At 43.1% G+C, this 26,064-nt stretch overlaps 2 protein-coding genes across 4 annotated transcripts in view; both read left to right on the top strand.

Moving 5' to 3' along the window:
* The window catches only part of cyp19a1a (cytochrome P450, family 19, subfamily A, polypeptide 1a), a 12,135-nt gene extending 6,205 nt beyond the window's left edge, over positions 1–5,930 (top strand). Inside the window, exon 10 of the mRNA XM_068568986.1 lies at positions 5,847–5,930. Coding sequence (XP_068425087.1) covers positions 5,847–5,900 — 54 coding nt within the window. The 3' untranslated portion in view covers positions 5,901–5,930. The remainder of the gene's footprint in view (positions 1–5,846) is intronic.
* tnfaip8l3 (tumor necrosis factor, alpha-induced protein 8-like 3) lies at positions 3,428–26,064 on the top strand. Of its 3 annotated transcripts, XM_068569294.1 has the most exons (4): positions 3,428–3,500; positions 4,886–4,913; positions 6,673–6,807; positions 24,866–26,064. In XM_068569294.1, the coding sequence occupies exons 3-4, from the start codon at positions 6,762–6,764 to the stop codon at positions 25,426–25,428; spliced, it is 609 nt and encodes a 202-aa protein (XP_068425395.1). In that variant the 5' UTR covers positions 3,428–3,500; positions 4,886–4,913; positions 6,673–6,761; the 3' UTR covers positions 25,429–26,064. The 3 variants fall into 3 exon arrangements, with proteins under 3 accessions (XP_068425395.1, XP_068425305.1, XP_068425483.1); XM_068569204.1 differs by lacking the exons at positions 3,428–3,500; positions 4,886–4,913 and adding an exon at positions 6,012–6,077; XM_068569382.1 differs by lacking the exons at positions 3,428–3,500; positions 4,886–4,913; positions 6,673–6,807 and adding an exon at positions 23,545–23,674.

The following is a 26,064-nucleotide window of genomic DNA, read 5'->3' as shown; positions in this document are numbered from 1 at the left end:
ATACTTCTACTCAACCTTCACTACTTTGTACACAGTACGTCCATTTTACTCAAATTGAAAGAGAAAATCTACTCTTGCCTCAGAGTTAACCATTCAGAGTATGTTTTACTCTATTTAGTGTTCAGATTTAACTCTACATGAGGATATATTTACTGGATTCAATTCTCTATAGAGTTCTATATCTCGTCCGTCCCTTAAACTCTCAGCTCTTTTCAGTGAGGTTTCATGGAGGAGGAAACGTAACGTCGTCCTCTTGTGGACTGTACTGCTGCCTCCAGGTCATCATTGAAAATGAGAATTGGTACTGATTTTATCTGGTTAAATAAAGGTCAAATAAAAATAAATAAAACTCGAGGAACAGTAGTGGGCGTGGCCTGTTTTAATCCAATAGATTTTTTTCTGAATATTTGATCCAACTCTACTGGCTACGGCTAGTAATTACTCTCCAACATGATGAAATATTACTCCTTTCGAGGAAAATAATAGTACCTCGAGAAAAAATGACCCCCGTGTTTTTTTCTGTGTAGTTTAGTCTGAGTTGTGGTTGTAGTTTAGTTAAGCATGTGATCAGCCGGCAGAGTGAAGACACCCAAAATAGTAAGGCTGTGCTGAAACGTGTGACATTAAATAACATATAAGTTATTCAATATAAGACATCACATTGCAAACAAAAGAACTTTGTCTCCTCCCCATGGCTCTGTTCAACCGGACCACGCTGCATGTTACTACTTTACTACTTCTACTACTTCTACTCCACTGAATATCAAAGGGAAATATTACACCTTTATTCCACCACATCTATTTAATATTCATACTGGAAACAGAGAAAACGCTTATTGAATATGTGATTGATTAAACTATTAAATGGAGCTCTGATTTCCTCACACCATCCATTTGTAATCATATTCACATTATTGTTATATAATATGATTGTTATTACCTTTTTTATTTATAACACGTTAAATGGGGACGTTCTGGCCAACAACTGCTTTTGATGTTGAAGTATTTTGATGATAATACTAATACTTTTAGTATGATTTGGAGTATTTTTACATGGTACCGCTGGATGGGACTCCTTCTTCCAGCAGCGGTCATTGCTTGCTATTAGTGTGGTGGCGTTGGTTTGTCCGGTCGCACAGCGGTACACAGGAGATTTGACAGTAGCTTGTAGTTATACAAGCAAGATGACGCACAAACTAAATGGGCCCACATCACAAAGGGCACATTTATGGAGACACTGATGGTGGTGATTACGTCAGAAACTAAGTCACTGAAGCTCAGACAAAACTCAAAGGGTCACAATGCATTGAACTCAAAATTTAAACAAATATTCTGTTTCAAAATCCTATTTCAGTTCTTGTGACGTTGTATTCACTTTCATGCACGGTATGAGAAAGAAACAGCTTTACTGCCCGGATCAAAGCGGCTGAGCTTGTTGCGATTACGAGCATATCTGTTTTGTCACAGCAGCCTTGCAGAAGTACACATGTGAATATGCACAGAGTCAAAGATAAGTGAGCCCTTGGCGGTGGGCGGGCGGGCGAATGCCATCTGGTGCCCAGTGTTCATGCTGAGCGACAGTCAGCTCCACACCTGGGATTACACCGCCTGGAACTGTTGCCGGACCACCGACCGCACGCCCACCTGCCCCCCCCCCCCCCCCCCCCCCCCCCCGCGCCCCACCCCACTCTCCCACACACACACACACACACACACACACACACAGAGCTCCATGTTGTCTCACAGGCTGGAGGAAGAGGAGGGAAGTCCAGTTGAGTACAAGGAAAAACCCACTCAAAGATACTTTCACACATCTCATACATCGGCCTTCAGTATTTCCCAGAATACCTCTCTCGTGTTTCTTCTTTTCAGCTGTGAGAGAAGGAGAGAGAGAGGGAGGGAGAGAGAGGGGGGGGGGAGGGAGAGGGGGGGGGAAAGAGAGAGAAGGAGAGAGAGGGAGAGACAGAAGAAGAGCTCGAGGGGAGAGAGAGAGGTAGAGAGAGTGAGAGAAAGAGAGACAGAGAGAGAAAGGGAGTGAGGGGGAGAGAGAGAGAAAGAGGGAAGAGAGGGCGTGAGGGGGAGAGAGGGAGGGAAAGGGGGAGAGAGAGGGAGAGAGTGAGAGATAGAGAGGGAAGGAGGGAGGGAGGGAGAGAGAGATGCTGTGGGAGGGGGAGAGGCAGAAGCAGAGAAGAGAGGGGAGGAAGAGAGAGACAGACGGCGAGGGACAAAGAGAGAGAAGGACGAGAGAAGAGGGAGAGGGACAGAGAGAGAGAGAGAGAGAGAGAGAGAGAGAGAGAGAGAGAGAGAGAGAGAGAGAGAGAGAGAGAGAGAGAGAGATTTGTGTGACTAGTGAGAGTTCCAGTAAAACCTTAACTCAAAACACAAGTGCCTTGCTACTTTTCGGTGGGCGGAGAAACTGTTATATTGCCTCCTACAATAAATGTCTCTCTGCGTGGTTCTTGAATGTGTAAAACGGTGAGTCAACAAAGAATCTGTTGTTGTTGGAGTTGCCAACATTGATTGCTGAAAATGAAATGCAGCTGTGCTTGAAATACCTAAAGACACTTCCTGTGTGTAGGTCCAATAGTTCCTCTATGGAAATTAAAAGGGCAAAGTTTGCATTATAAGTTTTATATATATATATATATATATATATATATATATATATATATATATATATATATATATATATATATATATATGTGTGTGTGTGTGTGTGTGTGTGTGTGTTTTTTCGTCACTAAAGTTTCTAGATTTGGCCTCCAACCATCGTCTTCCATGCTTAAGAATTAAGAGTTACATCTGGTGAGTAACAGTCTCATATAGTTCTTCATGTTATATATTTGCCTAAAGCAGCAAGTGTCCTGGAAACTCTTTAGTCAAGGACACACTAACACTGAGTTGTTATTCACATTCACGCTGCTGGTTGTCCACCAAATCTGAAATGCTGAAGCATCCTTGAACATCTATTAAACACAAGTAAACTGTAAACCCGAACGTACTAAGTAATTAAATAGATTAGGTAGTGTATACTTAAAGTTATAGAAAAAGTTCTATTAACTTAATTATGTCAAGTTGCTGTAACATGTTCTTCCTTTCTGAGCAATTTTAATTAAGAATTTTTGATTTAATGGAACTATTTTGTGTATAATTAGGCATAACTTAAAAACATAACTTAAGTACAACTTAATAATTAAGTAATTACATACTAAGAATGATAAAGTCCTGTTATTTCTATTGTTTTGAATAGGGATGATTTAAAAATTAACCTAATTTAAATAGCACATGCTACAATACAATAAAATCTCACAAAGTTAGCAACATATTAAGGACAGATAAAAGGTTAACCTGAAAATTCACATTAAGGAAGTAGTCATCACTTTTTTGCGACCGTTATCAAAATGCATTATGGGAATTAGGCGGGCGAAGTAGACTTTCCATCCGTCCTGCACCCTTTTGGACCAGGCTTCGTGTCATCATCTGCTCAGACTGTTTTCAAGGTGAGTGAAATCATAAGTGTTTATATATACTGTCTATAAGTTGATATATGTAATGTGTGAAGAATTGTTGCCAAACCTCAAAAACGTACAACTTATTATTAATACAAAAAAAAAAATCCGGACTTTTGCTTTGCCAGCGACATTACTATGTCAGCTCCACTCACTGAGACTTCAGTCTTCTCTGCCAGTGTCTCTCTACTTAAGCGGTGGCTGATTTGAACTCAGAGATGCAAGGGGCGGCTACGCAACGTTACGTGCTAACGTACCTGCTAGTACTAACAAGTATGTTAGCTAACGTCAAGTACTCACGTACTCTAGCTAACGTCAAGTAACGTTAGCTAGAGTACGTGCTAACGTACGTTAAGTAACGTTAGCTAGAGTACGTGCTAACGTACGTTACTTGACGGTGTATATCGGACCAGCCGAGGCGCACAGCTGACACTAGCTTTTTCGACGGAGAAAAATGCGGCTAAGGAACGTACTCAGAGATGCAAGTGGCGGCTAACGTGTGTGCTAACCAACGTAATCTAGCTAACGTGACTTGACGTTGGCTAACGTACGTTAGCACGTACTCTAGCTAACGTTACTTGACGGTTCATATCAGACCAGCCGAGGAGCACGGCGGACAGTATTGCACTAACTTGCTCGACTGAGAAAATGCGGTTTACGAACGTCCGATCGCTAACGTAACTTAACGGTGAATCCCGGATTTGAAACCACGGTCTTATTTTCAGTCAAACAAGCTAATTAAATCAAATACTGTCCTCCCGTGCTTCTCGGTTGGTCCAGGAGTAGCGCCCGGTGTTCTGCATCAAGCTTGCCGTCACTTGCATCTCTGGCATTTCTTTTGTTTTTATGCACGTCATTCTGTTCATTCATTTTGGTGTAAATCTGGACTTTCTGCACAGTTGCAGATAAAGATTAGGCTACACTTTTGTTCTGCGCTAACGCCACCAAACTTCAGACAGGTTTTGTCAAGCTAAGTAAGTTATGCAAAACATGTAGTTATACCGTGGCAAATAAAAAAAACACATTATTGTTGGACCCTGCATAGTAAATATTAAATGACTAGTAATTTACAGTGGTGTTATTGAGACTTGCATGTAAGCTGTATGAATCAAATCTCTCTCTCTCTCTCTCTCTCTCTCTCTCTCTCTCTCTCTCTCTCTCTCTCTCTCTCTCTTTCTCTCTCTATAGATTTTCCATCTATAGAAGTTATATAAAACAAACAAAATGTCATTTTATGGCAGTGTTCGCTGTAGTCCATGATTATGTTTTGGTAAGCTACGAGTAACTAACTTGGTGTTGTATTAAGTATGAGCAATTCTGTTATAAAAGTTTTAGATGGTGGTCTTAACTTTGTCCTTTTTTTCTTTGCCTTTTAGGTTGATGGTTCCAAAATCATCTGGAAGTGTAAGTTGTGCGCAGCTTCTTTCACCTCCAGAATACAGTTATTTAGACACTATAGAACATGTTCTTCAAGGTCAACGGCGAGGGCCTCTACATCTGCACATGTCAAGTGTGTCAAATAATGACCATCATTATTTATGTATTGTGTAATTTCTTTGTGCGTTTTCACAACAGGTCACGTGAACTCGTCACATAAGCATGTTCTATTGTTTCTCTCATGTTCTCTAACGGAATTCTTATTTTGAATGTGGATGTGGATTACTACAGCAGGTGATAGGGGATGTATAGGCTTTCTGTCGGGAAAAGAGGTCAAATGTTACAATCATCTAAAGTTGCTTAAGTATATTTTAAAATTATTTTTGGTCTATTTATTTTAATTTATAAATGTTTATTTATTTTTCTCTTTAATTTTAATATTGCAGTGTGCTAAAAGGGAGCGGGCAAGAAAATACGGTTCAATAGAGATGTTCATGACTTTAACATACATTGAGTTTATTAAACTCAATGTATTTCAGGCAATCGATTGCCACAAAAAATTTAAGTTTCAAGTCACATGTTTTTAAGTAAACTAATTCAACATTTTAAGTGCTGTGTACTTAAAACAATGACAATGCAAACTAATAAACATTGAGTTTGGTTAACTCAAAATGGCGTGGTTGTGTACTCATTTTTTTTAAGTTCTGTGAACTCATTCCAGTGGTTTAATAATAACTGAAAATAATTGAGTTGCATTAAGAGAAACTGTAAGTCATATTAACTTCAAATATTTGAGTTAAGCTAAATGAGCATTTTAATGTAACTGTAATCAAAAGGTACAAGTAGCAAGTCATCTAACCTTTTAAGTTCTGGAAACTTTTGACTTAAGTTCATCAACTCAAAAAATTTACGGAAATCGATTGCCTCTATTTTTTGAGTTCCGCTAACTTATTCCGGTTTGCGAGTCAACGAATGGAAACAAACATATTTGCGCGGGAAATGAAAGCAATCTAACACATATGGAAGTGACCAGTGAAGCAGGTTGGAATTTTCTTCTCAACCGTCATCATCTAAAATTGCCAAGAAAAACCTAACTTTTTAAATGACCCCAAAACATGTCAGCTCCTTCCAGTGATTACTGCACAAAGTAGAAGAGGAACCTGGTCTGACTTCATGTCACCGCCGCGGACAGTAAGTGACTGATTCTATAACAGCCCGTAACAAGGGCTTCATGGGATTTTATCCTGCTGGAGATGAATTTCAAGTTGCCATGAATGAGTCTCCCATTGCTCTGCTCAAACACAGGCAGCACTCTTACCCAGAGACAGAGAGAGGGAGGGAGGGAGAGAGAGAGAGGAAGAGACGGCACTTACAGCATACAGAAAGAGGTAGAGAAAGAGTTTGAGTGGGGAAAGCGTGAAGAGGCTGAGTGTGACAGCACCGATTGAGAGGAGGAGGAGGAGGGACCAAGTGGTAGGGACAAGGGAGGGAGAAACTGAGAGGGGGACGGACCGAGAGTGAGAAAGGGGAGGGAGCATCAGACACGGGGAAAGTAGATGAGAAGGAAAGAGGGAAACTGAGGGAGTCAGAAGAAGAGAGGAGAGCAAAAGGAGAAGAAAAAAAAGGAGAACAGATCAGCAAATCAGCCCAAAAGCATTCCTCTCACAGCTGCAGTGATCCGGACTGGGAGGGGAAGTTCAGCTCAGCTCACCAGAAGAAAAAGGCAACAAAAAAACAACAACACATTGCATTTTTTTTTAAGTCTTTTTTTTCTCTCTGGGTAAAGAAATCAGGAGGATCCCTTGAGAGGAAAGGGAACAAGAAGGAAGAGGAATCCGAGAGCTTCTGCAGCCTCCCAGTGTCCTGCAGGGGAAAATGGATTCAGACTCCGGAGAGCAGAGTGACGGAGACCTGTCTTCAGGTAAGCCTCACAACCTTTACTGCAGCTGCAACATCAGCTGACTGACATGTTGTGGTCACCAGACTCTTACACCTAGTGCATGAGTTTATCCAGAGGGTCAGTGAGGTATTTGGGCAGGTCTTGCAAGCATTTTCCCTCAGGTACTGGACCCTAAACTTGCGCATATTTGGTCACCAGGAGCTCAACTCTGTATCATCTCTCACAATGCAACCATCCTTACACTTACATCAGCAGCTTGCCTACACATCTGAATACCATCCAAAACCTAGAATCAAACACAATTTCTAACTTTTAAGAGTCCCTTAAGTCCATCATCTGTGGCTCATTGCTGAGATGCATCAGTGGCGAGCTGCCGGTGAGCCCTGATGTGACTCCGGTGACCGGCCCGAGCCTCGTCGAGGATCCGGGTGAAAGCCGGCTCAGTCGCCACCAGGAACAGGCAAGCTCCGACACGTGCAGCCAGTCCGCTCATTAACACATCCATCTACAGAGAGAGCACGGTCTCCCCGGACTCTTCTTCTTTTTGCATCTTACCACCAGCAGGGAGAATGAAAATGTTTAGCTTCCCCCAGTTTACTGGAAGTTGTTTCATGGTGTCAGAGGGAATGAAAGCACGGCAAAGATGTATTCATCCTTTGAAGCTGAGTGTCTCCAACTTCCCGCATTCCAGGCGAGTGGGTGTTTCTGAGCTCCTGTAGAGTATTCAAGCCAAGAGATGAAACTGCCTTCTGGGTTTGAGTTCAAAGATCATGAATCAAATGTGTCTCCAGGAGGTTTTCATAACACCAAGCAGCACGCAGGAACAGTTGTTACATAGTCCTTGTAAGGACTCAGATTGAGGCTTTAAATTACACATGTATGGACTGTCCCTGAGTGCTGTGAGCAGATCTACAGCGAAGGGCATATCATATCATTCAGGGCATGTCGTGGCATCTTTTAGTGATGGTGTGATGACTTTGATGAAGGTGTGGCTGTTTGCCTCTTTATTTGTCGGCGATCGCTTTGTATGATGATGCTCTGTTGAACTCCGACCATCTGTCCGTCCATCTGGCTCCTTGTCCGTCTGGCTGTCTGCAAAGAGAGAGGAACCTTTAATATGAGAGACAGAAAGTGGGCGATTATGTATCTGTATCATCTGCTGATTTTATGCAGACCGCCCAAGCTTAAAGTGTCAACCTCTCATATAAAACAGAGGCTTCATCCATTTTACTTTGATGGAAGAGATGTTCAATGTCTTCCAGAGACAAAAGGGAATCATGGTCACATTATTCTTTCTTTTTTCGGATGCTGTGATCCATTAAAGCTTACAGCAATGTCAAGTAACAGAGTCACAGGAGTAACACAGGACGATTTAACTCTTTTCGTCTCATTGGCGTCAAAGCAATGTTGAAACGGAAAGGTGACATGGGAGAGAAAGCGAGAAACTGACTCCCACTCAAAATGCAGCGTGCTTTGTGGCCGTGCTGCAGTTTCGACTCGTCTGTCTAACTGTCAGTGAAAAAAAAAACAGGTCTGGCTCATTATATAAGGTCAAATGTCCGAGCAAACCCCGAGCTGTTTTGAAAACAGAAGTATTTTGAAAGTGTTTCCGTACACAAACATGACTGTTATTGCTGCCGCATATGTGGATGAGGGACGCGTGATTGATCTGCGCCTTTAAAATGTATTCTGGCACAAAACCGGCGTGTAAATATTGAGGGTATTTAGTTTCAGGTGGCCTTCTCTTTCGCCCTCGAGCTGTTGATGGCCTTTAGTGTCGCAAGTGAGACTGACATCCTGAAATGTCCCCTTAAAGTCAGCCTCAGATGCTGTCTTTATTAGCAATTAGTGATGTTTGGTAAAGTCAACGTTCCCATAACTTTCAGTTCTTCATTTCCCACAATGCCCCAGAGAACACGCCTGACCTCGGTCCAGTCAGCCGCAGGTTACGCTGCCTCCAAGTGAAACTTGTGAGATCGTGTTCTCAACATGGGAAGTCAGGAAAAGATATAATGGTTGGCACACACTGGATTAAGTAATGAGAATATTGTTGCTAGGTAACTGAAATAGATAGAAAGATGTCGAGCAACATGCGTAACCAGTGTGCTTGCAATGTTTAGGCAACACAACTACTTATTATTATTATTAGATTTAGGAAAAGATTCAAGTTAAAATAGTCTGTCAAATAAGGACATGTTCCCTATTCAGACTTTTTGTTCGACGGCTCATCATTACATGGATTACATTCAAGTGGATTACATGGGTTGGATGGGATATCATTATTACTTTTCTTAGGTTATAGATGTGATGAACAGTGTCGTCTAACTCAATGAAGTTAGATAAAGCCAAAATACAGAGAGTGTGTCTGGGAAACAAAGAGTTAAACAGGTCCTGTTGGTGGGAAAGTTATCATCTGTTCCTCTTCCTGGAGGATTTATCTCAGGTGAAACTAGGTTGTTGTTGTTCAGAAAAAAGGTCATTGCACTTGATTTATCATCAAACTTTGATCCTTGAAATCACAAAAGAACTGCACCGCTTCAGGGGAGACTCGTGCTTTGTGATTCACTTTTGAGAGTCAGGATTTTGACCATGGGGAGGAGAGACAGAGCAATCACCTTTTTCCCTCTTTGTGTTGTTCGGACTTTGTTTTTCCCTGCACTTTTTGTTGTGTTGAAGCACAAAGATCAGCCGCATGCAGAGCTCCACCGTGGCTAGAAATACTCTTTAGACCTTCAACAAAACACACACACACACACACACACACACACACACACACACACACACACACACACACACACACACACACACACACACACACACAAAGGCTCACAGGTTTCCCATAATCATCCAGTCATGCAATGAGCATCCACTGACCAAGTACCCACGATCTGATTCATCCATCAGTCCTGTGCTTCCTTCCTGTGGTGCGGTGGAGATGACCACACCTTATTATGAGTCAAAGCGCGTCTGGCTGTCAAAACACCTGTCCTGCTGGTGGACTGTTGTCCGCATCACACGATGGGTGCACAACAGAGACCTTTGCGTTTCACTAAACAAAGACCATTTTGGATTCTGAGTTGAATGTTTTGAGTTGTTTTATTATTCTGACGTTTTGTTGCTGAATAATCAGCCCACGGTTTACTTTTGGCTTCATCATCGTGTTGATGGAAACCACTCCAACACCCAATCTGCCGTCCCGAGGGATATTTCCAGCCATTTGTGTTGAGGAGATGTTCTACAGTTGGTTGTTGTAATAACAGCTGTGGCCTGCGTAAGGGCATGAGGGCTGTTGCTGTGGTTTGTGTCAACAAAAAAAGCTGCAACTGTTTGATGGAATTGAATCCTCGGCCAGGTGATCTTCTGCAGCACTCACACAGACACATACTAACAAACACTACATTTGTATTGTTCGTGTTAAATATCACTAATCCACGCTTCCAACAAACACTTCAAAGATCGGTGCTGCATCAGACCGGGCCGGGAGAACCCAGCAATCAGAGGAGAGTTTCTGCCTCATGATTGCCATGTTGGCAGATGGGCCACATGCTCTACACATGAGAGACGGGCAGAAGTGGGCCAGGCCTGCGCACACTGTAACACACACACACACACACTGCCCGCACTCTTCTTGCTCATACCCCTTGCTCATGCATCCCTGCTTCTTTATTTTCCTCCGCCTTTAATCTGGCCCACAGATGGAGAGTGCTTACTGCAACCTTTCCCCACACACACACACACACACACACACACACACACACACAAAACACCGAGAGCTGGTTCTGGAAAAATGTAACATGAACTGAGGAAAAAAAAATAAAACAGGAGTGAAGCCGTAAGTGGAAAAGACGACTCAGGAGAAAGTGCTCCTTTTTTTTTCATTTCCTCTGACTGCAGCAAAAGACAAACCCTCAAATTTCCTAAAACTCCCAGGTCTTTGACCGGTGGGCATTTCCTTGTATGCACATGCTTGTGTTTACACATCAATACTGAGGCAGTACCTAGTGTCTGTGGGACATTTGGAGAGAGAATTGTTTCACCCCGGCGGAGCCTTTACTGAAACATGAAATTAGACCGCAGAGGCATTTGGACAAGGCCTCATAGACACACGTACAGGAGGAGGAGAAGGCTGTGGTTTCACTGGAGAGCCAGTGGAAGCAAAGCAAACAGTCGCTAGTGGCGCCTGGTGTGAGAGGCGAGCTATTTGAGGGAGGCCAGTGTGTATTAAGGGAAGTCTGGCAGGGCGCCGGTGGAGCAGTGAGCGGCTGCAGGTATCTAGATCTGTGGTGCACAGGAAGCTGTGATGCAGGCCGGCGGCAACCTGCGGGTCTGAAAAGTGAAGCCAGTGAGGAAGTGTCATAAACTTGCATTCTTTCTAATGGCCAGCCAGGGCGACTCCCCTTGTTGCCAAAAGAAGTCAGATTGTCTATACTTAGGCCCAAATATTTTTGGTCGCCTCAAAATGTCTTATTTTGAGGTTGTCGTTAGCTCCACCTCCTCATGTCACGCCCGGTTGCAGATAAACAAGATGGCGACAACCAAAAACCAAGATGCCAAACTCAGTCCAATAACCACCGTCTCCACAGTGACTATGCTCACTTCTGTTTTTGCAGGAACGTGTTTGTATCGGTGTATGTTGTGTAACAATCATTGGCAGGACATTTTAAAGGAAAATTATCAGTTTATTTTAGGCACAGTTTCTGGTTTCATCTTGTGCTTTACGGTTCACTGGAGCCACTGCACTTTGACTTACCTTCTCTCATTATAAATGGAGATTGTTCCTCTTTGTAGCAATCAAGGCCCCCAAAAAGGCCACAGAAAAGGAGACCGAGTGGGAGGCAATTACACACTAAAGCTTTTTACACTTCACTCTGGCACAACTGCAGTAACTGTGCTGATTATAGATCACCATTATGAGATAATGATAGGAAAAAGTGTAATGCCCATGCATAGTTTATCTCAACAGTTAGTGCAGCAGTACGTCCCATTAAACTGCTTTTAAAGTACATTTTAAACGGTTTGCCTCTGGGAGGTAGAAGGCAGCAGAACAGACAGAAGTATCAAATGTGACAATACAGTTTGTGGATTTAGACATTTCTTGGGCGATAATGGCAAAAGAGAGAAACAGCTACAATTCCACACTCTGTTATCCTTGAAGGCTTGAATGATTTGAATTAACTCGTGGAAGGATTCAGTTTTTGGCTGGTTGTACACGGGGTTAGGGTGGAAGAAGGAATGCAGTCACTAAAAGTCAGAAGCAAATCTACAAGTGTGTGTGTGTGTGTGTGTGTGTGTGTCTGAACCACAGTTATTTCCTGGTCATTAGTTAGTGGTGGGTTGGCCGCCAAGAGAGCAGCAGCACTTTGGCTTGACACTAAAGCGTGTCATGCACAGTGTGGGCCTTCAAGGCCAAAGCTCAAAGTATATCCAATAGTATCACTCAAATCAAAGGGAGAGCAACCTATTAATTGAGGCAGCGTGGGCATCTGAAGCCCCGCCCCTTCTCCTGACTAACCTTTGCTCCCCAAACATTTATAGCTGTGTTGGTTTCTTACGATAAGACTCATTCAAATCAAGTGCTGTACTTAGATGCATATATGATGTTACTTACCTGAAAAACTTTTTCCACCACTGGTTTCTGAAAAACGTCCTTGTGAAATTGTCCCCCGTGAGCATCCAAATAAACCGTTCAAATAAAAACAAAATCAGTATTAAAGATGCAAAATTAACAATTATGAACAGCAAACAGCTATTTTCAAGATTACGTGGCGTCGTAGCGTCATGAGCAGAGAATGAAGTCACTCTCTCGGTGCTTCTTTGTGCTTTCGTACTTTGTGCTTACGTATGAGCATGTTAGTCCCAGTTTGTGCGTCCCACTGACTGTGAAAATGGCCGCTGCACTGCAGTGCTTCATACGGCGGTTACTGCTGCTAGCACTGTCCCGACCCATGGCGTCCACCCTCTCGCACCTTTCACCTGACCAATACTGTGTTAATGTAGCATGTGTCAATTAAACATTCCAGGTCACCAGCCACAAGGGCAGATATATTATTTTATTAAAGCAAATGCTAAGATACACTCATTTTACATTTCTACTGTCTGGTACCACTCAATTCTAGATGGATTCTGCATGGGTTAAAACCCACTGCGTTATGGATGCAAGTGCGAGAGAGGGTAGCATCGGGCAGGGGGCGGGGCTTCAGCTCTATATAAGGGCAACAGCAGACTGGGCCTCTAGTGATTTAAAGCTTCCCAGTGCCTCACTTTTACTCCGTTATAGTGGGTGAACTGGTAAACAAACCAGGAGGCCAAAGTTATGGGGAAAGCTGGCAAGACCTGGTCGATTGTGCATGTGTGTGTGTGTGTGTGTGTGTGTGCACATGTGTGTGTGTGTGTGTGTGTGTGTGTGTGTGTGTGTCTCTTTGTAAACGATGCCACGGCATGCTGAGACTTGGCTGAGGTCTATGAGAGGATCGACTCACCCAGAACCGGAAAACACTTACTTCCTTGCCACTCACGCTCGGCTCAGTGTAGATCTGATGAGAATTGAACACAGAGAGGAAGAGATGAACAAAAAGAGACGAGAGACTTCATGAATGCAAGACAACGACACACACTTTATAGGGCTTCATGCAGCTGCAGATGTTAAGCGAATCGAGGTTGAGCCGATGTTTTTGGATGTTGTGTGGGTCTGCGTGTCTGACGTAAAGGCGTTTTGACAATCAAAACGTGGACGTATGATTTCACCTCTCTTTCTTTAACACCTCCTCCGTCCTTCTTTCTTTCATTCCTTCACGCTGGGTTTAAGGAAATGACACATCTGCAGGCTTTCGGAATCATGTGTATTTTTATTTTCTTCTTCTGGGCATTTCATCGAGCAAACATATCCTCTTTCCTCTCATTTTCTTTACTTTTTCCTGCTCATTAATAGTGACTAAATGGTGTGAAAGGAAAATGTACATATTGCCATCTCTGCCCAGCCCTCCTGCTTTTCTCTCGCCTTCCTCCCTCCGTAAATAGCTTGGTTTCTTTATTTCAGATGGAAAGAGTCGAGGGAACCTTCTGTCTGGTTTCCTGGCCAGATAAAGTAAAGAAAGCCTGAATATTTTATCCTCCTCTGTTTTTTATTAGGCCTGAGCCTCACAGTCTATCATTATGGCTCGCACAAAAACACACACACCCACACATTTGTACCCGACTTTCTAAAAATAGAAAAAAATCTTGAGATGGTTATCTACAGGATTTTTTTTTTAAAACCGCGATCACAAAAACTTAATTGCATTTTTGTTGCGCTGTCTCACATTCACACAGTGAAGCTTGGCTGTAGTTGGCGCTCTTGTCTTTGTTTTCTGTGTCTCTTCACTGTCTTTGAACCAAACTGCTGTTGTCTCTCACAAAAAAAAAAGCATCACTGTGAGCCAATACAGTTCCAGTTCCAGTTTAATAGCTTCATACCACTGGTTGTTTACACTTTGTGTTACATTGTGGAATCACCAGTGTAGTCATTTATGTATTCACACCCACCTGACGTGGGTGATTGTGATCGTTTGGAGGAGTATTTTTCCAGAGAAGCTCCCCGAGGAGGGAAGCAGAGAGGGGAGACAGCCTCCAGCCAGTTCCCATGCCCGGCTCACCAGCTAACTGTGGCCTGGCTCTTTACTCCTTTTTAAACAATGGCTGATGTCAGCGAACCACAGCTGTTGAAGACATTAGCTTGAGGTCAGAGGGCGGGGATCTCACAGGGCCCTAACAGGATGTCCTGGATACCACTTCTCATCCTCTGTGCACCAGCGGCTTCTGCGCTCTTTGTAACGAGGAGTGACGTTGAAGAAAGCCAAGCACACAGCTAAAGGTGGAGGTCAAATCACTGATAGCTCTCTCTCTCTTTCTCTCTCTCTCTCTCGTCCCTCTGGTCCCTCTGATCCGTGTGACAGGCGATCAAGCCAGCGGCGCGTTAGTCGATCAGACATCTCCTACCACTGCTTCATTTCTCCTCCTCTCTTTGGTTCAGCTCTACAGGGACATGGCCATTAAAACCAAGTGACAGAGAGGGGGCAAATAAAGGGATGAGGGACGGAGCATTAAACACGGCTGTTCGTGTGTCCCTCAGAGTGGCTCTTAAGTGCTTTTCCCCCGGATTGTTAGTCACACTAGAGACCCTTAGATCGGTCCCAGGATAAACATGTAGGTTCAGTCTCGTAGTGTATATCAGACCTCATTACAGTCACGCCGACGTACATCAACTCGCTTTTATTGAAAAACACTCAACAGGTTTGTTTATGTGATTTTTAACCATTGTGCATTTGCCAGTAATGCTCAAGTCACACTTTACTTGAATTCATCTTTTTTCCATAACCGATGCGAGGGCGGAGGATGTTCTATGTTGTAGGGGTTGTAAAGCCGTCCGTGATTTGTGGTATTGGCGATACAAATAAAATGTAATTGAAATTCGGATTCAAACCCGGCCTCTGCAGTAAAGGACTTGGTCTGTATACACGGGGTAGCTGCATATTTCTTCATTTTTTTATATCAGATCTAGAGAGGTAAATCCCACTTCGCATGGTACTCGTTACTCGTACCACATAAATGTAACCAGAACATGCACTATAACATCAACATATTAACTATTATATTAATTATTAACATGTGTTTTAGTAGCGCTTTTCAATTGAGGCTAATATGTGAGAGAACTGATGTGAGCCAATATTTATTTTGTAACTTAAACAGTTTTGACAAAAAACGGCTTATAACAGGACTTACGGGACATCGAAACATGGGCCCGGACGGGGAAAAACAATACAATCTAACAAGGGGACGGGAGACAAACAGGGTTTAAACACAAAAGGGAAGGTAATGAGGCACAGGTGGAAACAATGAGCCCAGCACAGGTGAAGGGAATACACAATCAGGGACAAGGCAGACGGACAATCACAGAGGCAGGAAGTGCAGGGAACACAGAGGACACAAAAGACAAGGACTTCACAATAAAACAGGAAACAAGACACCCAACATCATGACATTTCTAAACCCGCCATTACTAAACGTGCCTTAGGCATTTCTGTGCTACAGTTAAACTCAGCTCAGCTAAAATACAGTGAAATCATGATACCGAAACATCTACTATGAGCTAATATTGGCCCAACAGATTTATCAGGTCAAGTATCATGTTTGGCTGTCTCGTAGAATACGGCTTTAATCCAAATCGATATAAACTTCCATGTGTTTGCTTTCTTAGATGGTTTTGCACTTGTTTTTCTTTTCTTTCACTTTATGTTTCTCATATGTTTTTCTGAGAGGATGCTGCTTCTTTTCTGCCTTACCTCATCCACGTTCCCCATTTGGGACGAATGAAGCAGAGGCAGGTAACACCTGCAAAAAACATTAACAGCACACACACACACAAAAAAGAACACAACATTCATTTGTCATATATTCTATTAAAGGTTTGCAGCGTGCCTCTTACAAGCCTTGGGGATCTGTGACGAAGAAAACAAATCTGTATTTCCTGCTATTACCATCTCTTCCAGTAAAGCACGAGCTAGCTATAACCTGTGCGTTCCAGTTCTACCAAAGGGCCTGGACTTTATACTCTGTTGCCACTTCACATAAATGAAAGTCATTAAGGTTTCAAAAGGGAGTTAGTTATTAACCCTGAAGGTGTGAATACTCGTCTACATCCCGAGCAGTTGTTAAACACGGCGAAGGACCTCTTGCAGCACAAGAGTGCCCTTTGGAAACTGGCTCAGAGTCAGATTTTACACGTCATGAATAATGCACATCAATGCACTGTGTCTTACCCTCCTTCACTCAGTGGAAACAATCTTTATCACATCCAGTTTCATCCAGAACCCTCTAAAATATCCACTGCTGACGTTATAGATTATAATTTTACAGTTTTTAATGTACAATTTATTTTTAAATAACGACACATCATCTGTCGCTGTCTATATGAATCCTATACACTGCATGTATATAGACATGAAAACAGGCACACACATAATCATACACTCCACATGTAGCCATTGAGTATTTATTTGTATTGTTTGCGACTTACAGAACACATGCCTTGTACACTTGACTTGTTTTATTTTGATTCTATTTTTGGTGATTGCTTGGCGGATACAGGATATTTATATAATATGTTTATTCTTTACTTATATTTGTCAAGCTTTGTTTTCCTTGTTTCAGCTGTTACTTCTATTTACGTGTAAATACATCAAGGGAAATACAACAAAAAAAAGTCCATACTTAGCCCGTGAAGCTGAATCTGATAATACACACACGCATTACAACAGACAGTGAGCAGGGGTGGTGTGTTTGAGTCATCTTTTAAATAGAGCAGTGGGAGTCAGAAATACCACCAGAATGGAGACTTTGCAGGTCCGGATTGACATAAAAATACTAAAATGCCTGGATACTACAGCAGCTTTTTATTGTTTATGGAGGCCTGCTTTAAGATGTATCTTTACACAACTATTTTGTATTTGTGTGTGTGTGTGTGCGTGGGTGTGTGTAAGTAAACTGACCAAACACAAAGTCTGTAGCACAAAGAACGACACCGTAAAATCTCATCTCTCGATCTTAGAGATGTAGAAAGTACTAAGTACATTTACTCAAGTACTGTTCATATACATACAATTCTGATGTAGTACTTTAAGCTGCATTATTATATTTCTACTCCTACGGCGTAAAAATTACATTTGTCTGACAGTTTTTTTTTGTTATTAATACTTTCATACTTGTGCAGTCAAATTCAAGGTTTTCTAAAGGAGGTCTGGTGCTCTGAAACACTACCACGTTTATCCACAGGAACCGCCAAAGTCAACACAAAATGAAAAGTTTATTGTACATTAACTTTTAGCAATAACATCTAAATACTTCCTCCGCCACCGCTGGTCGAGCTCTGGTCCCAGCTGGCACAACACACTCCTTCTCTTACCCTCTGCAGTCCTCTGGCCTCTCAGGCTCGCTTAACATTAACCCTGCAGGCTATTAAAAGCTCTTTACTTCTGCTGAATGACCTGCTCCATTGTTTTCCTCGAGCTCCGTGAATGCAGCCAGAGAGCAGCTCCTCATTGGACCGCCAGAAGAAAACCAGAAGGCCGAGGCAAACCAAGAGGAAGTCAAGCTGTCACCTTTGTTTGCGGCTCTGACTTCTCTTTTCCCTGATCATTTTCTTTCCATTGATACATTGTTAGCGTTGTGTTTGTGCTCTGGGAAATGGCAGCTGATGGATGACACTTTATTAAAGCGCCGGCTTTTCCTGGAGCACGTTAAAGTCTGTCTTTTGTATTTTAAATATGACTGTGTGCAACTACTGCAGAAGGGGATCAGAACTGGACTGCTGTTCCACTTATTAAAAAAAAAAACATCTCAAAAGGGAAATATCTGGAGAATTATGGCCAATTTCAGCATTTTCAGGGTGCAGTGGACGGCCAGGGAACCGTTCATTTCAGGGGCATATAGTGGCTTTTCAGTTATTACGTACATTAAAGTAATAACTTGCACATGGACAGTAAATGCAGAGTCACTCACTCACTAAAAACACTCCAAACCTCTCTTATCGTTCTGCATCTCTGAGCCAGGTCGTCTGTCAGCAACCTTTAAATGTTTGGCTTTGCAAACTAATAATGTTTAGAGGAAGCGGTGCCAGTATGGTGAATAGATGTTTTTCCTTTTCCTTTTCTCTCCTCTTATCAAACGTCATGTGTTCAGCGTGCGCTAATATCCAACATTAATAGAATGATTGCATATGGACACCTGTGTCTGTTGTGTGAGCACATGAGCAGGTGTGGCGAACATATGTTTTCCTGTCTTATCTTGGAAAGAAAATAAACACCCGTGCACCTGCAGGGAGTGTGACCTGGTTTTGTCCAATGCTAAACATGAGCTTGTTGTCATTAGCAACCTCTTTGTTAGAAGCCACAAACAGGGCAGCGCTGGTCGAGTGTTGTCTTTCCTGCTCTGAAGGGTCTGAAGGTTAATTCAGTTTTTTCAATTTCTTGTTAATTTCAGTTTTGCATTTGAAGCAGTTTCATTTAGATTTTCCAATAACTATATGTGCAGATGTATATTTTTATGATGTCATACTATATTTTTCAACATATTATATATACATGTTTTTTTTTATTGAAATGTGTTAGTAAATCAGTTAGTTCTATGAATAAATGTTGCTGTTTTAGATGCATTTTTATTAGTATTCAGTTTACAAAGAACACAAAGAAATGTACTAGAACTTTTTTATTTTTTACTCGCTTAGCTTTCTTAACGTTATGGACACACACACACACACATCCTGGACAGGTCACCAGACACAAGGCTGACACATAGAGACAGACAACTTCGGACCTAAATTGTGATGATGATTGTACATTACTTATTTTAAAGTGCTTTCTCTGCTGGAGCGGAACACACAAAAAAACAATCACTGAAAGACACACAACCCACATATTCACACACACACACACACGCACACACACACACACATACATACACACTCACATGCCTCAGTCAGACGGGTGTGTTCTGCGGCGTTCTCGCTGATAAGCCCACAAGTGCCTCCAGCGTTGACTCAGTAAAGGCCAGTCGGCCTGCTGGTGGCTCATTCCTCTGCTTTCCCTGGAACGAGACCAACACGAGCCTCGAGACACACGTCTCGCAGCCCAGCACGCTGCGGAAAATGTCCAGATTAGCGAGTAATTTCATTTTGTGTTGTGTTTTATCGCTAAGTGTCCAGCGTCACTTTACCTAACTTCGGAAGAAAGCGTACTTATTTTTCCCTCTGGATGTTGTTACTTTCAGACAGAGCTAGACTCGCCGCCGCGCCGTTTCCAGTCCAACAGGACGTGCCATTCACGACGCATTGTTGAAAGGTCCTGGTCCTTTCATGTATATCTTGGAGATTGGGTTGGATGGGGACTTTCAACCAGGAGACCTATGTTTATGTCGTTGAGTTATTCTAAAGTACCGTTCAAGATGTTTATGTATTATATGTAGTCTATATAACCACAATGTTTTTCCCTGAAACAAACAAAGGGGTTTGTTGTCTAAACCTAAATGAAATTTGTTGTAATACACGGGCCACCACCACGCAAATACGCTGCTTATACGAGCTCGTGGTCATTTGACATATTTCTGTGACATCACGTTGGCACAAGCCGTCGTTGACACAGTGATTGTCTGCAACCACAAAGGTCGGCGCAAATCAGGTCACGGTTCAACGCACCACAAACACACAATAATGGAGAGACAGGCACTAAAAATGTGTTTCCACGATACATCATAACTAGAATCAGAAAATTTACCAAAATGTCAAATTATACCTGCAAGTGGGGGAATTAGTTTTCTAGAATGAATCCTTGCTTTTGTGATCACTGTACTGTGCAGCCATTAGCTCTAAATGGCCTCTTCATTGACATAAGTGTCCGACTGAAATAAAAATAAATCGGCCCAGATGGACTTTATAATTTGTTGGGTACCGCCGTTATTTAGTCGGGCAGGTTTGGCCGGTCTCCATGTTACACACTGCATGTATGTTCTGACGCAGCGCAGCAGAAACTGTTGACTCAGCGCTCTGAAAACATCAGCTGGAACAAAGAGAGACTGTCTAGTCAACAGCCACGGTCAGAGAGCAGCAAGCACCTTACTAATCCTGATGTTAAAAGTAAACTTTACCAACTCCCACAAGCACTCCGGCCCCGGCGTCCGTGCACAGCTCCGGCTCCCAGTTCCTTTTTCACTAACTTATTCTCACATGCTCCGCAGAATAACTCACTTTATTTTGTGAGAACTTGTCACAACCCCTCACACAAGTGTGAAAATAATGAGCAGGCAGGAGAGAGCGAGAAGTAACACCGGCGACCGTTTTCTGACCATCTCTCCGCTGGCAGTTTTGGGCTGTTCTCTAACTCGTTCTGACACCGGCTCATGCATGTCACTCATCTCAGCGTCTGGGTGACAGGCTGCATGTGATGTGAGCGTGTGGACTTCTCACTGTGTCCATGTGCACTCTTTCTAATCATCTACGCTCACTTTGTATGTGCTAAATTCTCCAGCCAGACTCTGAATCACCCACCGCCTTCCCCGGCACTCTGACTCACGCCTCAAACAGCCTCGTGTTCCTTTCTACACGGTATTTCTTCAAATCCCCCCCCTACACACACACAAATTAATTTTTGCTTACATTCCTCGCCGCTCAGCGATGTGCAAACAAACTTCAGACAGGGGTCAAGCCATCTGAGTTGATGGCCACCTGCTGGTCCTCAGAAACCGGCTCCAGGCGGCGTGTCGGGGGGGGTGGCAGGATAATAATTAGTCTACTTTTAGCTCTGCACCAACAACAGAAAAGATCCAATCACTGCCTCTCATGCGGCCCTCATTTAAATGAGTTCAACTGATCTTTGCGTCGGGCATCACAGATCTTGGTTATTTAATTGCGCGGAGGAGAAATTCACCAAAATCCAACTAGTCTGCACGACCATTGGTCTGACAAGGCCGGCTTTATGGAGCAAGCTGTCACCTTTATCAGTGTGCCAGGGTTTCAGAAATCTATCCAATCGGGTTTGTGAATATCAGAGGCTCGCTGGAACAAAGAGTTGCCTCAGAGAAACAGGAAATAACAGTGACAAAGAGGGCCTGTTGATGAGAGGCACAGATCTGCCTAATGAGAGCCAGTTATATGTCCTGCTGTATGTCATGGAAATCAACGTATTGCTGTTGTGACGCCCGTGTGCGTGTTATCTACTCGACGCCTCAGGTCATTTACATTTGGTATTTTAAAAGCAGTCGATGCACAGCATCCTGCAGGGATCAGACACAAGCTATTTTCTCCCAGACGTTGTTGACGGTAGAAAGTCCAGGGTTTGTATAGATTCATTGAAGGCTATTCTTAGGGCTGTATGTTGGCCGTGGTCACATTGTATCATCACATCCTTCCTGAATGCAAAATGCAACCTTCCACATGACCAAGAGCAGAGAAGAGTCATGTGTAAACCTGCGCATGTACTTTTTGATTACTTACTTCTCATCATTCTATTTCATTTGTAGCTACATATATATTTTACATCGCCAATGGATCAAATGACAACGAGAAGTGTGAAAGGAGTCGCTCGTTGTGAGAAACACGTCTTCAAGCTTTGCAGCTTCCTTCAGCTGGACAGAAGTTTTCCGGTATCTTACAGCTGGTCGTGTCGATTTTGTGGCCTTAACTTCAAGGTTTGGGTTCAGTCACACCAAATATGTTTCCGTCCGCTTGCGAGCAGCTTTTTTCACAGGGAAAAAAAGCTCGGAAGAAACCAGACTTTTAGCTACCTGCCTGGAACCAAAGGGCAGACTGACAGTCAGCGAGTGGATGAAGAAGAAAAGCGTTTAGCAGCTTAAAAGTCATGTTTGCCGCTTGTTTTCCGAAACACTTCAAATATAATTCTAAAAAGAAAAAGGAATGACGGTGTTCATTCAGGAGTTAATTCACTTTTTGTTTGCTTTTCAACTTGTTTTCCTCGTAAACAAAGGCTTTGGTTCAACATTTTCCTGCAGGTTTGAAATCTTCATACCGACCCACTCTTGTTTTGTCTCACCCCCCCCCCCCCCCCCTCTCATGAAGCCGCACAAAGGAGCAGTGTCACATATTGTGTATTTAGAAATAACAGTAAACATAGACATTTGCCTTATTGTAAATGTCAAAGTGGGCCTATTATATATATATATATATATATATACATGAAATGTCATTTAGCTTCGGACCAACATATGAAATGTCACTTCTGTACATTCACACATGAAATGCCACGGACAGGGTTTCTCCCCATTGTTGTGGAGCATTCAACTCTTGTGTGTTTGAATAACAAACACACGATGTACAGACACACACGCAGGAGATGACGATGTGACTCGTGCACGTTCCCATAGCTGTCTGTTTTGATCAAATTATAAGGACAACAAAGCAGGTGCTGTTGCATTTGGGCTCATCTGCTGTTCTGTGCTGAACTCTCACTGCGAAGAGACGCCCCCGTCCACTCTCTGCCTGTCTCTCTGCCGCACTGTGTCTGTCTCTATCTCTGAATCTGTATCTCTCTCTATGTCTTTGACTCTGTATCTGTCTGTCTGTCTGTCTGTCTGTCTGACTGTCTGTCTCTGTCTTGATTGTCTCTCGATCTCTGTCTTTCTCTCTATATCTCCGTCTCCATCTTTGTCTTTTCCTTTCTCTCTGTCTTTGTCCCCATCTTGTCTTGGCCTTCTCTCTCTCTCTCTCTCTCTCTCTCTCTCTCTCTCTCTCTCTCTCTCTCTCTCTCTCTCTCTCTCTCTCTCTCTGTCTCTCTGTCTCTTTATCGGCGTGGAGTATCACTGCATATTTCCAAAGCACACATTCAAATGTTGAAAGGTATCCAAATCAATACAACAAACTAAAATCCTCTACGTTGGTCAGGAACAATGCCAACAGCGAACAAACTCTCTCTCTCTTTCTGGACATTCGTGTGGAGGAGGACGAGGTTGACAGCGGCCGGGGAAACAAGGGGATAAAAGTGAGGGCTCTTTCCTGGGCTTTATTCATCATAGGAGCTATCTGTTGTGTAATTTCTAGCTGGGTGGCACCTAAATAAAAACCCCTCTCCGCCCTCCCACTCCTCACATTCACACAGGCACATGTTAAGCTGCTGGAATCGCTGCATGATGACACAGGCAGCCTTTGATGTTCTCGCTCATGATGAATCACGGCTGCAGTGGGACACAGCAAACAACTGTGATCAGTCAGAGGAAGAGACGGTGTGCTAGGAGGTTCTTATCGCCGTGCCGCTGTTTGATGCTATCCAGAGCAGATCATCCTTCGTCCCGTAGTCAGCTGACAGGAAGGACGCCACCCTGCGTTTCATCGCTCACTTCTTCAAGCTGTTCTGTAACTTCTATAAAAGTCTAAGAAGTATTTAGTTCTCCAGCAAATACACTTGAAGTCAGCTGTTGGTCTTTATATCCAAGTCTTTGTTCATGCCAAGAAAAAGCCAGAGTCTTCTGAAAGCTCTTTGCGCCGGTGCTCTGCTTTCATATTTACTGATGGGATTGTTACACAACAGCGATTTGTGTAATGAAGACAGGAAAAAGTCAGTGTCTTGGTCAGAATAAAACTGTACATGAGATCTGACTTCTTCTTGCACGGCTCATTATTTATGCAAAGACAAGCGATGTCAGTGAAAACAGAAAGAGGGAAAGACCCATATTTTTATTACAACGGGTCAACAGAGTTTCCTGTTTGTCCAGATTGACGTCAGCTGTTGCATGTAAACATACTGCGGTTTAAGAGCGGTGGTTAAAGACTATATAATAACATGTATTAAGACCTATAGCAAAAGTGCTTTTATCCCTTGTTCAGTGATACTCAACGTGTTTTGTCAGGGGAGTATTTGTGTAATCATCTTCTTTCTTTTCAATATTTTTTTTCAAAATTAATGTTATTTATTTATTTTCTTTATTTACGTACTATGGGACCTTATTTACTTTGAAAGTACAAAACAAATCCCATTATGAATCCATTTATTTTGATTGTGATTTAGAAAATGATCGGCAGGCCGCCCTGGACGCCTGCAGGATGGGATTTGAGTACCACTGCTGATCTTCTGTATTTCCTACACAAAACGTTTAGCGATTCAGTTCCTCTTAAAGCCACATCACGTTGTTTCTCAATCTGTTAATTTACCTAATGTTCTATGAAAAGTTCCAAAATTACAAATTTGCTTTCAGCCAGAATACACGTTTGTTTTGCATCGGCTATGTTAGCAAATGGACAAAATTAGCTTTTAGCTGCTTAAAAGCTAAATATTTTTCTCAGGAGTTGGTGGAAATGAACAAAACTTCAAATAAATGCACTTTTTTTTCTCTGTTTCTGCCTGACATGTGAGAGGCAACACCTCAGCTTGACCATAGCAACTTCATGAGGTGAATACTACGTCAGTGTTGCGTTTCCAGCTTCTTCTGCTGCCACCAAGTGTCTAAAACAACCAGTACATGACAAGCTACTTCAGCAGGATCATATTCATCTGAACTTCAGGACTGACCCCAAACCTATTCTCTCTCTCTCTCTCTCTCTCTTCAGGACAGGAGAGCTTCAACTCCCGCTCCCTGGCCCTGCAGGCCCAGAAGAAGATCCTGAGCAAGATGGCGACCATGGTGGTGGCCAACATGCTGACGGATGACACCAGCAGCGAGATCTTGGACGAGCTCTACAAGACGAGCCGCGAGTTCACCAAGAGCAAGAAGGAGGCCCACAAGATCATCAAGGACGTCATCAAGATCGCCCTGAAGATCGGCATCTTGTACCGCAACCACCAGTTCAGCCCCGACGAGCTGGACACGGTGGAGCGCTTCAAGAAGAAGATGAACCAGGCGGCCATGACGGCGGTGTCGTTCTACGAGGTGGAGTACACCTTTGACAGGAATATTCTGTCCGAGCTCCTGCTGGAGTGCAGGGACCTGCTTCACAACCTGGTCGAGCAGCACCTGACGGCTCGCTCGCACGCGCGCATCGACCACGTTTTCAATCACTTTGCCCACGGGGAGTTCCTGGCCGAGCTGTACGGGGACAGAGAGGAGTACAGACTCTCCCTGAGGAAGATCTGCAACGGCATCAACAAACTGCTGGACGAGGGAACGCTTTAACCCTACACACTTGACCTCCTTCGCCTCTAGGTCTTTCTCCTCTATCTCCTGCTGGTCCCTCCTGCTTCCTTCCATTTCCCTTTTCACTCGCTCACCCCTGACCGCTCACACCGTCCTCCTTCTTCTCGCTCTCGTCTTCCTGTTTCTTCTCCATCCAAATCTATGAAGTTGGCTGTAACATCCCGCTGCTTTGGTTCAATGAGAGGATTATTTTTTAGACTTTCTTTTCACTCAGCGGGACATTGCTGCACACTTGGACAGCCTGTATCACGTTGTATGCAACATAGCGTTCCCAGTCACCCCCTTTTGTGTGCAAATGTGTACTCTACCAATGGCCAAAAAAACATACATTAGGTATAGTTGGATATGGAAGATAATCAGTCGTAGTTATTGTTCTCTCTCTCTCTCTCTCTCTCTCTCTCTCTCTCTCTCTCTCTCTCTCTCTCTCTCTCTCTCTCTTTCTCTCTCTTTGTGTGTGTGTGTGTGTGTGTGTGTGTACGTGTGCACATGTGCTTGTATGGGATTTGCTTGAATAATGTGTTTGTACATAAGACCAATGGTGTGTGTATTATGTATCTGTGTCAATCTTCTCTTCAAGAGTGTAACACTTGTCTTTTATTAAAGATTTCTTGTAAA

The sequence above is a fragment of the Clinocottus analis genome, unplaced genomic scaffold (genome assembly GCF_023055335.1).
Source record: "Clinocottus analis isolate CAN_PGR_092001 unplaced genomic scaffold, fCliAna1.0.p SCAF_1, whole genome shotgun sequence".
Taxonomy (NCBI): domain Eukaryota; kingdom Metazoa; phylum Chordata; class Actinopteri; order Perciformes; family Cottidae; genus Clinocottus; species Clinocottus analis.
This window is presented reverse-complemented; position numbering and strand designations above follow the sequence as displayed.